Source organism: Astatotilapia calliptera, chromosome 18 (genome assembly GCF_900246225.1).
Source record: "Astatotilapia calliptera chromosome 18, fAstCal1.2, whole genome shotgun sequence".
Lineage (NCBI taxonomy): Eukaryota > Metazoa > Chordata > Actinopteri > Cichliformes > Cichlidae > Astatotilapia > Astatotilapia calliptera.
Window position 1 is genome coordinate 6440724 of NC_039319.1, and position 12491 is coordinate 6453214.

General features: G+C 41.8%; 1 protein-coding gene and 1 long non-coding RNA gene across 3 annotated transcripts; both read left to right on the forward strand.

Annotated features, from left to right (window-relative positions):
• Positions 1 to 504: 504 nt before the first annotated feature.
• LOC113011399 (uncharacterized) lies at positions 505 to 4502 on the forward strand. 2 transcript variants are annotated; one of them, XR_003270536.1, is made up of 4 exons: positions 505 to 650; positions 1022 to 1184; positions 1291 to 1414; positions 4116 to 4502. It is a non-coding gene; the product is annotated as an uncharacterized LOC113011399 (long non-coding RNA). The 2 variants fall into 2 exon arrangements; XR_003270535.1 differs by having other exon boundaries at positions 508 to 650; positions 1308 to 1414.
• A 3043-nt stretch (positions 4503 to 7545) lies between these two features.
• LOC113011338 (frizzled-8-like) lies at positions 7546 to 10487 on the forward strand. Its single transcript, XM_026150825.1, has one exon. The coding sequence runs from the start codon at positions 7911 to 7913 to the stop codon at positions 9654 to 9656; it is 1746 nt and encodes a 581-aa protein (XP_026006610.1). The 5' UTR covers positions 7546 to 7910; the 3' UTR covers positions 9657 to 10487.
• Positions 10488 to 12491: the final 2004 nt, after the last annotated feature.

A 12491-nucleotide genomic window follows, 5' to 3' on the forward strand; every position in this document is an offset into this window, starting at 1 on the left:
AGGAAGTTATTTTAATAGCTCTGTTCAAGCTGATTCATGAGGTGTATGAACACAGCAATATGTCTACAACCGTAGTGCCAAGATATGCAATCAGTCAGAGTGTCAGACAAGCAATTATTCTGAATTAAATGCAAGACATGACACAAACATGTTGCCCATAATCTCTAAGAGTGTGGGAAACTGTACTTGTAAAGCCTCTGATTTATTTGTTTACTTGTACCTGTTACATTGACCTGGGTATTTGTTCAAAGCAGTCTCATTAGCAGTCTGACTGCTCGGGTTTACTGTCATGTTTGGTGTCTTTTTGCTGCCAAATGTGAGCAATTAACTGGGTGAGGATGTTGCCAGTTTTTGGAAACGATAATTCAAATTATTATTGGATGACCCACAGCAAAACTCCACTCCCTTTTAAGTTGGATTTCACTTGTATTCCCTGAGGTTGTGACCTGTTCAATCAATGCAAATTATCAGCTCATTCTGTTGTAGTGAAACCAGGTGTGCATTATTGGCTTCAGGCAGTAACTGAATGGGCACAGTTTAGCTGTGTGAGTGAAAGTAAAATTGCTTTGCAGCAGATCGCACATTATTGAAGTTTGTGTGTGTGTGTGTCTGTATCCCCTAAGCTAAATTCAGGTGTCAGCAGTTAAAAGGTATTGAGTTAAAGCAATATTACTGCTTTCTTTGTTGTTGTGTGTCTTTGAATTCATACACCTGTACAACCCTGTGCGTATCTGGTCATGTGGTAGCTTGTAGTTTAAAGAGACAATGCCAGCCACTGCTCCATAGTCATTGTATGTACATGTTTTTGTTTATGGGCCTATATATTTTTTTATTATTATTATTTGAAGCACCTGGTGATATCAAGCCTTGCAGTTAGCTTTGGTTTGGGATTTTTTGAGGAATTTTGTTTTTTCAGCACTCAAGGCATTTGGAAAAATGGAATTTGGAATTTGGAAGACTTATCTGTAACTTCACCTTCCATCTTTATGATATATTAATTGCTCTATTTTCAAATTCCAAGCTTCTGAGGAGTTTTTTGGTTGTAAAATCCTAAAACTCAGCTACCAAAATAGTGACAAAGAAAGCTAGGCTGGAGCCAAGACTTTTGGGAATCACCCTATCCATGGAGAAACACTGGAGCCACACAGGAAAGTCAGCAGATAATTTTCCAGCAACCCCTCAGGGTGAGTTTTTAGGCTGCATTAGGAAAAGTTTAAATAAGTTAAAAAGTCATCTTATAATAAAAAACAATATTTCAGCATATTTTACACCTTTTGGCTCCCATATCAGTGTGTGTGTGGTTTCAGGAGGTTGGTTAACACAGACATGGCTGTCATGGTCCTGCCCAGCAGTAGACTGATTGGATGGGAGGTATTCGTGTCAATGTTTGCTCTGGTTAATGAGCGGAAGGAAGGTGAGTCCATACAATACACACTCATACACACTCTATCAGTAGTGCAACACTGTCAGGATTTGTGTGTGCGCGAGTGCGTGTTTGTGTTAAGGGTGACTGCCCTAAGCCTCCCAACCCACCCCGGGCTGATTAGTAGTTTGTCTTTAAGTAAACATGGAAGAGAACCGCAGAGGAATCTAACCTGTGGAAGGAAGGAAGGGAGGAATCCTCTATCCATCACTGACCAGGAGATGCAGAATGGGCGCACACTGCAAGATATTCCGATTTCCCCTGGGAAGTGACCGCCTTCCACTCAATAATGATCGCTCAGCCGTTAAAGGAAAAACACATTGTCAAAAAGAAACCTGCTTAAACAAAGTAAGGCTGATTTTTCTGACAGAAAATCGCGTTTATCTGAAATATCAGCAGATTCAAATTTGTCAAAAGTATTTGGCAAGGATGAGCATTTAAGTGAGTATTTATTGCTGAGTGGTGAATTTCCAGGCTGTTGAGTAATTAGCTCAGAGCAATTGACACTTCCAAAATCAGATATCATAGTTATTTATACTCTGATTATTTATCCAGCCAGTGAGAACTTGGTGACAGCAGCATTCCCTCTGAGATCAAGGGTGGCGTCTGAAAGACTGCATCCAAACTTAAAGAAAGTAAACATCTTCAGAAGTCAGGAGGGCCTTCACGTCTTATCTTGAAGACATACATCACATCTAATTAAACTCAGGCCTCTTCTCCCATGCGCACATGAAGTTTTAAATCAACCAAATTACCCTGGGGACCAAGGCGACACTCATTTAAATATTCATTTAATTGCCAGCTTCAGAAAGAAATTATACGCAGAGTTGCAGGTTTCAATGAAATTGGGTCAGGTCGGTTATTGGTGCCTACAGAATGAAGTGGATGATGGTGGCAAAGACAAACATTGCTAACAAAGCATACACATACATACTTGTAACCTGGAATTTAAGGGCATTAACGCATGCACAGTGGCTCAGACATGTTGCTCTCAGGGGGAATCTAATGTAAATGTTGTAGACATTGGGAAATATGACAGCAATTTCACATGCGCCAACTCTGCCCAAGTGCCATGAGTGGGTGGAGTGTGCTGCCCTTAAAATCTCTTGGCTAACTATTATCTACTGAATATCCAGAGAGGTGGTTAAGAATTGCACAAGGGCTTGTATTTATTAATTTGTTCATAATGCGGAGAACCCGGTAATAAAGCTATAGCAAAAGGAAATTTCCCCTCATTTGTTTTTCTATTGAGTATTCCTGCTATTTATTCTGTTTGGCAGTAAAATTCCCTTTTATTCCATCACCGTAATCTGAGTCTGAATCAACTTTATTGACCAAGTAAAAGGATTTGGACTTTTTCTTCTCTTTCAGTGTAAGTAACAGGATAGACAACACACAATACTAACAATCAAAACATGTGTAACATGTGTGAGATGTTTATATTCATGGCACATGGTAGAGAGTTCGAAGATGTTGGAATAAATAAGATATGGATAACTAATTAATATATATATATATATATATATATATATTACTGTTTATAATATGTATAGAACATTATCCAGATAGCGATGCTTGTTTGGCACAAATTTAGCCCAAAGCAGAGGTTCTCTTGCGTGCCAGATTTGACCATGACTCATTGCACTGACTCTGAGGTAAGACTGGTTGCTTGACCAGGTTCAGTTTATATAGGCCAGATGTGAGGTGTGTACTGACATCTGGGTCACATCTCTCCCACAAAAAGCTTCCCCTAGTCTATGTCAAGTGCAGCTAATGACATTTGGGCCAAATCTGACACAAATGTCAGGTGCTCTGAGCTGTATGTGTGCAAAGACTCCCAGATTATGCACAAATGTGTCTTCTGAGTAATTATTCTTGTTCCTCACCCCAATCAGACTTCATAAACTTCCCTTTAATATAATTGCAGTTGTGACATTCTGTCTTTCAAGGCTAAAACAAAATGCCACTTTATCATCATTGCAGTGATGATCATCTACGCTCTGTGAGACCTTATGAACATGAGTTGATTTGTGAGGAAGCATCACATTAACTGAGACTTTATTATCTTGTCTGTTGTTAACCCTAATTCCCTTTTTGCTTATCAATCTAACCACATTTTTCAGAGAAACTACTCAAGACTGACAGGGTTGTGGCTCCACAGTGCGAATCAACTTAATTTTACCACATTAAATTATAGAAAGGAGAGTAGTGTTTGAGAGTATCACAAGCCCAAACTTCCCATGAGGAGGTTACAAAGACACAGACATTTCAGAGTTTCACAGCACGCCTCAGTAACTCTGTGAGAAGCCGCCCTCCTTTGCTACCCACCCACCTTTTTCTTTGGCGTCGTGAACTTTGAGAGCCCTGGGAGAATCGGGGGGGAAACCTACCGAGAGTCAAGAAGGGAGGTTAGATAGAGGAGTGGCAGAGTGGGCAGCCCAGAGAATGCAGAAGTTGACTTCTAAACAGATGCAGTAATTCCATTTCCACCCTTTTAAATTTGGTATGCAGGGGGCCAGGGCGTAACCCTAAACCCACTATCGCTGTTGCACACAGAAGGGGGAGGTGCAGTCGACAGTTGGTGGCTGGGGCCACCGAGTCTATCGGCCTTGTTAATCAATACAGGTTCCACTCTGATAGACAGCGATTGGTGTAACCGATGCCCACCCTGCTATTTTGTTCCCTCTGGCAGGAGGAGCAGGCACCTGTTTCTTAAGACTTTCACCTGCAGTTCACAGCTCAGCTGGAGACGGCTGGCCCAGCGTGAGGCATCTGGATCAGCCCCAAAAAGTTCCTGCACATACATAAGAATGTCTGAGGAGTCTCATTTCTTCATGAGAAAATTGTCCCCCCCCGTTCAGACAAAGTGAATGTTGTTTTTGAAAGTAAAACCAGCTGCAAAAAGTATCATTTTTATATGGAAGTGAACCAAAATGAGACACTATTATGTGAAATTAATAGTAAAACAAATTCATTCAGGTTGTTTTTCTTGCTGTGTAAACAAATGTACTGTTTATGACCCTAACATTGGTGGCTTTAAAGTAATAATCAATAAAATAATCAAAAGAATGAACAAAAACTGCATTACTTTTGCATTATACACACACACACACAATATCCTTCTATTGGACAGTTATGTATCGGAGTTTCAGGAGCGGGACCACGCCTCCAAACACGCTCCTTCCGGTTCTCATCTATATAGGTTCCCCCAGTTCTGCAAGCTGATCGTTCTTGTTTACGTGCCTCACCCTCCTTCCCCCTTTCAATTCTTTAACTTCTTGACTTCTATTTAGTACACAGGGATCTGCCAGGCCCGGGAGCCATCGCCAGTCCCCCTCGAGGCCTTCCCCAAACCGCAGCTCAATTCATGTCCAAGCATTCACCTTTACCTACTAAAACGCTGTCAAACCTAAAATGAGGACGTGGGCCCAGCTAGTGAATTAGCTTTTATTTGTTAACATACAGCATTCATCTAAGTTAGTGAAAAAAGAAAAATGAAAATGCTTCAAAGAAAAGCAATCAGGCCATTTCTGCCCACACCTGTTGGAGCAAGGACAGGTAAACATCCCACAAACTGGCGGTTGTGACTGTAGGCCTGAACGCTCCTCATTCTCTAACCTCTGAAAAAATCACAGCTCAGCATACACTTTGGTTTAAGATTATTCTCTTTGTCATTAGCTCTGATATGTTATTTATGCAGACGTGTGGAAAGAGTTGATGTGTTGCTATCAGCAGTTGATAGTTGCTTCTGGCCACATCGCAGTATGCACTTTGTCATTGTTTTCATATTTATGCATGCAATTGAACTGGAAGTAATATTCTTCTTGCTACTCCTCGGCAGTCTCAGACCATTCTGCTATTTTTCAACTCCTTCCACACAAAGTGAAGTCAGCTGATTACAGTGAGCAGGAAAAGGACTATTTGTTTTTGTTTCCTTTTTTCTGTCTGTCCATATTGCAGGTAAATGAAGTGCATGTAACTCAAGTCATGACTTGGGTTTTGAAAAGTTTTCTTAATGTGCAAATGTGCTGACACATTTGTAACTGGAAACACTTTAATATGCTGAAATATACTTTAAATTATTATCTGAAGAGAGTTGAAGGTTAACTGGGAATTCAGGATGGATCCAGGGGAATTTGGCAAGAATATATTTTTATTTTGAAAAACCGCAATTATACCACTGACAGAATCCGATTAGTTCTGTGCATTCTTCCTTTAGAATAGAAGAACCTCTGTTTTTACGTGTTAGATAATCTGAGGGCTAGTTTTAAGTTCTTCTGTATGTTGCGAGGTTAACCTATACGTTTGGGATTAGATTGACTTAAAAGAAAAAAAATATGTATCTTATAAATAAAGCTGTGATAGAACAACAGCTATCCATATTTAGAAAGACATGTTTGTCTGATAATGGTAAATAAAAGCAGTTTTGCTCTTTTATTGATTTGATTAGAGGTTTTCTTATTGAGAGTTTAGCCAGAAACCACACAACCCCACACATTGGAGAATCCAAACCCAGCTGAAACAAGCAGCCTTTTGCAAATACTGGAGTTTGGGGCTAATTAGTTCTGATAAAACCTGTGGATTGGAAACACACTGCCTGTCTGCCAAACTGTCTCAGCTCCATTTGAAGCTGCTGAATCCAATAAGAAGTGTGAATGACTTTAATTAGTGCTATCACAATGCTGTATTTGCCCATGTTAGCTTATTCTCTTAGAGCTGAGCTCTGAAACTGTTTGCAAACACACACACACACACACACACTATCCTGTCTATTAGGCCTGTGGTGTGTTGCAGTAATCGCTGGCCCAGCATGATCTTACTGAAACATTGGCACCAGCATTAAGACAAACAGCCCCCTCCCTTTCAAACAAGACGACCCCCTGCTGTGCGCTAACAAGACTATAGCAACCACCCTTACCACACACACATTTTCCCCGTAGTAGTTATCCTACATGCAAGAAGACACATGCAAATGTGCATGTACAAACATTTTCATGTAGGCCACAGAAACATATTTACATTGTAAGATATAAGGGCAGGAGTTTTTTCATTGCACTGGATTGTGTCTAAATGACAGACGGCATCAAAAAGGAGTGTTTCCTTGTGGCCTTCACAACCATTTGTTTACAGAAGATTAGTGAAATTAATTTTATCAAGCTCATCTTCAATGTGAACCAGGAGTTTTGCATGCAAAACTGAGTTTATACTGGTTTCCAATTAAAAACCAGAGAAACTAGTTTGTCCATGTGGCTTTAAACAGCGAATGAGCAAAACTGTTTTCTCTTTAGATTTAGACAAGTTAAAATTTGAATGGATCAGGCACTGATGATTGGGAATATGCTGTATCAGCAGCAGCAATGACAGCTCTTTTTTCCTACTTGTATAGGTTGGGACTGGAAGATGTTTGATCCACTGATTAACTTGAAAGATTGTCAATGAAAACCAGCTAAAGTACAGAGCAGGCTTCACTGGGGGAAGACAGCCATATTTTTTTGTTTAATTCATTAATTTGACAACATTAATGAACCGAGAAATCCTGTGAAATTAGTCAAAAAGCTAATTTTCAGAAACTGCCCAGATATTAAAGTAGCATTCTTAAATTCTAACTTAAGAGCTGTGACAGAATAAAGTGATCTGGTGTTGTGTAGGTACAAGATGTAATATTTCCATCCTCTGCAGATGAATCCTGTGAGTCTGCTGAGAATCTGATTTGCTTACTATTTTGGTAATGGCAATCACTACAGCACTTGATGCTCCTTATCATTTGAAGGTAGACGTTATAAATTCAGTAGAAAAAACAGCTAACATTTTAGTTTTCTCCTTCATTTCATGTTGCATTTTTGAGAAAATGAATGATTGAGTCAAGTGTTTTGACCTACAACCCACCACCAAGAGAACAGGCACTAATGTATTAAGTCCACACCCTAATTAGTTCATTTGTATCCTATTAGTTGGCTGTCTGCATTCCTATTTACATTCCTGCATAATGTATTTATTTTTTGATAACTTTTCCTTGTTTGTAAAGGGCGCTGTGACTCTGCGTCTGTGTGTGTCTCTTGGGGGAGTGCAAACAAGGGCAAAGTGATTATAACCCTTCCACCAGGGTGAACATTTTAAACAAACACCTATAGAAGGAAGTCTTGATTGACTTGACTTACTCTTCCTCTCCGCCCAGGCTGAGGGAGTGTCCTCTTCCAGCTCGTATAAAGCCAAATGCTCCCGTGTGTTACAGAGCATGCAGGCAGAGACGCGGTGCTGCACCGACACAAAGGAGTGAGAGAGAGAGGGAGGGTAGACTGGAAGTATCCACAGATTTTCAGAAAGTAAAACGCCTGTGTTGGATATCACACGTACTAAACATACTCGCAAACTGCGTGCGCATTAGCATGAGTTTGGCACTTCTCCTGGATTAACTGGACTTGCAGCCTGCTTGCAAAAAGCAAGTTCGCTCTGACTTTGGAGGACAAAACGCGCACAGAAAACAACGATGGATAGGAGCATCCCGGGATGGTGCGTGCTGTTAACCCTGGTTCTGCACGGAACGCGCTGCTTGGCTGCCAAAGAGCTCCAGTGCCAGGAGATCTCCGTACCTCTGTGCAAAGGCATCGGCTACAACTACACCTACATGCCCAACCAGTTCAAACACGACACGCAGGACGAAGCCGGCCTGGAAGTGCACCAGTTCTGGCCGCTGGTGGAAATAAAGTGTTCCCCCGACTTGCGCTTCTTCCTCTGCAGTATGTACACACCGATCTGCCTTGAAGACTACAAGAAACCGCTGCCACCGTGCAGGAGTGTGTGTGAGCGGGCCAAAGCTGGATGTGCGCCGCTCATGAGACAGTACGGCTTCCCGTGGCCAGACCGGATGAGATGCGACCTGCTGCCCGAACAAGGCAACCAGGACACGCTGTGCATGGACTACAACCGCAGCCAGACCACCACTGTCTCTCCTGTGGTGGCGAAGCCAACCAACCGACCCTTAAAGCCGTACAACACCAAGAAGAAGAGCGGCTATGGTCGTGGGATCCCCGGTAAGCACAAACCAGCAGCGTCTACGTGTGAAACGGGATGCTTCTGCCGTGCGCCCATGGTGCCCGTTACCAGCGACAGCCACCCTCTGCACAACCGCGTTAAAACTGGACAGATCTTGAACTGTGCCATTCCGTGCCACAACCCTTACTTTACACCAGAAGAGAGGACTTTTACTGCCTTTTGGATCGGCCTGTGGTCGGTTCTGTGTTTCATCTCCACTTTTGCAACTGTGGCGACCTTTTTAATTGATATGGAGAGGTTTAAGTACCCGGAGCGCCCCATCATATTCCTCTCCGCCTGCTACATGTTCGTGTCAGTTGGATATATTGTCAGACTGATCGCTGGACACGAAGAAGTTGCCTGCAATAGAGAAAACGGCGGAGAATACATTCACTATGAAACCACTGGTCCTGCTCTTTGTACCATCGTTTTTCTGCTGATCTACTTCTTTGGCATGGCCAGCTCGATCTGGTGGGTGATTCTGTCCCTCACTTGGTTTCTCGCTGCAGGTATGAAGTGGGGTAACGAGGCAATAGCCAGTTACTCACAGTACTTTCATTTAGCCGCCTGGCTCATTCCCAGCATGAAGTCCATCGCGGTTCTGGCTCTGAGCTCAGTGGACGGGGACTCCGTAGCCGGGATTTGCTATGTAGGCAACCAGAATTTGGACAACTTGCGGGGCTTTGTGTTGGCACCGCTGGTTATCTACCTGTTCATCGGTACCATGTTTCTGCTGGCCGGCTTCGTCTCGCTGTTCAGGATCAGGAGTGTTATCAAACAAGGAGGCACAAAAACTGATAAACTGGAGAGGCTGATGATCAGGATAGGAGTTTTCACTGTTTTATATACAGTCCCGGCCACTGTCATAGTGGCGTGTTACTTTTACGAGCAGCATAACAGGCAGACGTGGGAAATTACGCACAACTGTACGTGCATGACGGACCCGAACAGGCAGAGGCCAGACTATGCTGTGTTTATGCTGAAATACTTCATGTGCCTCCTGGTGGGTATCACGTCGGGAGCTTGGATCTGGTCCGGGAAGACCTTGGACTCCTGGAGGACTTTTTGCACGCGGTGCTGCTGGGGTAGTAAAGCCTCAGCGGGCTCCATGTACAGTGACGTGAGCACTGGACTGACCTGGAGGTCTGGGACGGCCAGTTCCGTCTCCTGCCCCAAACAGATGCCACTTTCCCGGGTTTGATCAGGTGGATTGGACGCCCAGTTGCCCAATCTCATGTCATTTGACACTAAAGACTTAAAACCAGCTTTCTGGGGGCAATGTGTCATAGAGAATGATTTTTGTTTTGTTTTTAATGGGTAAATTATTAAACGTCAGTCCCCAAACTGCTAGTTAAAGTCAAGCTTTGTTCCTGAGCACTCCCCTAATGTGAAAGTTTAATGGATTTATGCTCCGGTTTGCTTATAAAACTTAGATCAGTTTGACTTATGGAAAGTGCTCTTCCCTTGCCTTCTTCCAGTGACGTCCAGGGGTTTTGAATAGAGGGTTTGAGAGGGGGAGGGGTGACTAATTGTGTTGGGATTGTCCATCAGCGTGTTGTAATTAGCACATTAATGAGCGCCTAATGGCTTCTCTTTAAATAATGAGACTGCCAGCAGCAGAACAATGTACCTGGCACGAAGAATGCAGAGTCTTATCTGGGCTTAATTGAATGCACACAGCTGACAAGATCCCCCTTGTCGATAGGTTATATGGTATATCTGAGTATCTCCTTATTCTCACTGCAAAGAGCCGCTGTGTCTTAAACACAATATTCACAATGAGACTGTTCTGCTAGAAATGAGGCCATTGCTGGGCTGTTTTGTCTACAAGATGGATTTATGCGTACATTAATCAATGCCTTAATACTGCCTCGTACGGGTTGCATTTGCGCATAAAGTGTATTTATATAATTATTGGTGTACATACATTGTACATTTGTACATTGAATTTTACGAGACTGTAAATATATATAATTTCCATTTTGATAGAAGATTTTATTTTGAGAATAAAACAACTTTTATTGAACGTTTACTCATGTTTCCTGGTTATTCTCAATACTTGTTTCTCCTGGAATCTGACACTGTCAAACTGTGTATTTCTAAGTTTTTGTTTTTAAGTTGTTGATGCAATTCATGCCTTGAAGCAGCATCTCAGTATTCAGACTAATGAGCAGAGTGCGCAAGGTGCTAAAGTCTCAGCATCTCTGTGCGCAATGGCTGAACTATGACAGCTGTAGTTTTCATTTATATTTAACTAAAACATGTAAATTGCTTTTGTAGTCACGTGGGATAAGCTCTATTAAGCGTCCCTGGTGCTGCAGATTTACATGCTGTGAGACGAGGAGAACAATATCGGCACGGCAATGGTGAAACTACAGGTGGTCTTCTTAGTTTAAAGCCCCCTGCGCTTAAGATTTGTTATTAACTGTTGACTTCTGTTCTCTGTCGAGCTTAATGTCTCACATTTTACTTTATCCCACATAGATCGCCCAGTCTTCAGTTATTCGTTTTTGGAACAGCGGTAGTGGAAGAGGGACATTTGTTATTCCCGGTGTTATTTTTGGTTTGGCCATCAGAAGTTAAAGAAGAAACCGTCTGTTAAGCCAGGACAAAAAATGCTTATTATAAGAGGTTTAAGCTGAAGGCTCCCATAACTCTTAATAAGATGGATCATTTACAAATGTGATGACCGAGGCTTCTAATTAAGACGTCAGAGAGGAGAGACAGATTTGAAACTCTCTCCATCGTGATCACGTCTCTGCAGTGTGTGGTCCGCTTATCCTGTTGAACATCATCACCCCATTGTGGTTCTATTTGTGTCCATAATTTGGAAAAGGAAAAAAATGATTCCTGTTCTCCAGCATGATAAATCCACACGCTATTCATAAACTCAAATGTTACAGCAAAACCTTATGTGTTCAAAATTGGGGGGGAAATTGTACTTCGCTAAGAACGAGGGAAACGATAATAAAATGCCGCCATCTTCTGGTCAAATTATTAAAAGCTGTCAGCCATCAGTGACTCACAAAGCACAAAACTAACAGTAGCAGCTACAAATTAGTTTAATTTAACATAAAGCCTGAAAAACCTTCGTTTAATCTGAGAGTATGAAGATAAGGCTCAACTCTTATGTAAGATAATGCCTCTAAAAACAATCTGTCATCTTAATGAAGATCCTTTCAAAAATTTCCATTTCCTTTTTCCCCAAACACTCCCAGTTAAAGCTGTAAAGTTTCCATACATCACAAATCATATGGAAAATTAAATTAAATACATATTTTACGAATTTTCAAATCAAAAATAAGGAGAACAGTTGTCTTCACCTATTAAGTGGTCAGTGATTTATTTATTATTTTTTTGTGAATAGGTGTTTATTCTGTTTATGGGGTTTGTTTTATTACTATTTTTAGGTAAACATATGGACATTTCTGACTCCAACATTAAATGGCTTTTAAGTGACCTGATTCTGTCTGCACACAGGGCATCAGTTCGAATCACTTATTTCCTACAGAGGCCATTTTGACATGTTTCAATTTGTCTCAGAACAAATTGCTCTGCCACTACTTGTTAGGCATGAGACAAGTTTGCTTCCTCTTCCCGTGGTGTGTGTATATTTGTGTTGTGGCAGGGGGGTTGGGCATGCTCCCTTAAGCCCACAAGCAAAAAATCAACAGAGGAAATGGGTCGAGAGGTCGTGCCCGATCCATCTCCTTCTAACATAAACAAGACGCTGACTTGCCAGTTCAGCTCATCACAGCCAGATCCTATTGGTAAAACCCAGAGAGCCCAACTCGTCTTAGTTTCCTCCAATTAGGATCTTCGTGAATGCAGTCTTTGTATAATGACCTAATTCGATGTCAAACTGACTGGTTGGGAATAAATCATGTTAAGATGTCTGAATGGCTTATATGGGCTGTTAAAGGTCACATAGCAATAGGAACCTTTAATTTCATAGAGTATACAGAGCTGGGGGGAGAGCATTTAGCTTTCATTATCAACCATTGTCATGTCAGGGCTGATTTACAATGCAGTCTTA

Excerpts from the sequence above, each read along its gene's own strand:
- LOC113011338 (XM_026150825.1), top strand. The coding sequence starts at position 7,911 with ATGGATAGGAGCATCCCGGGATGGTGCGTGCTGTTAACCCTGGTTCTG.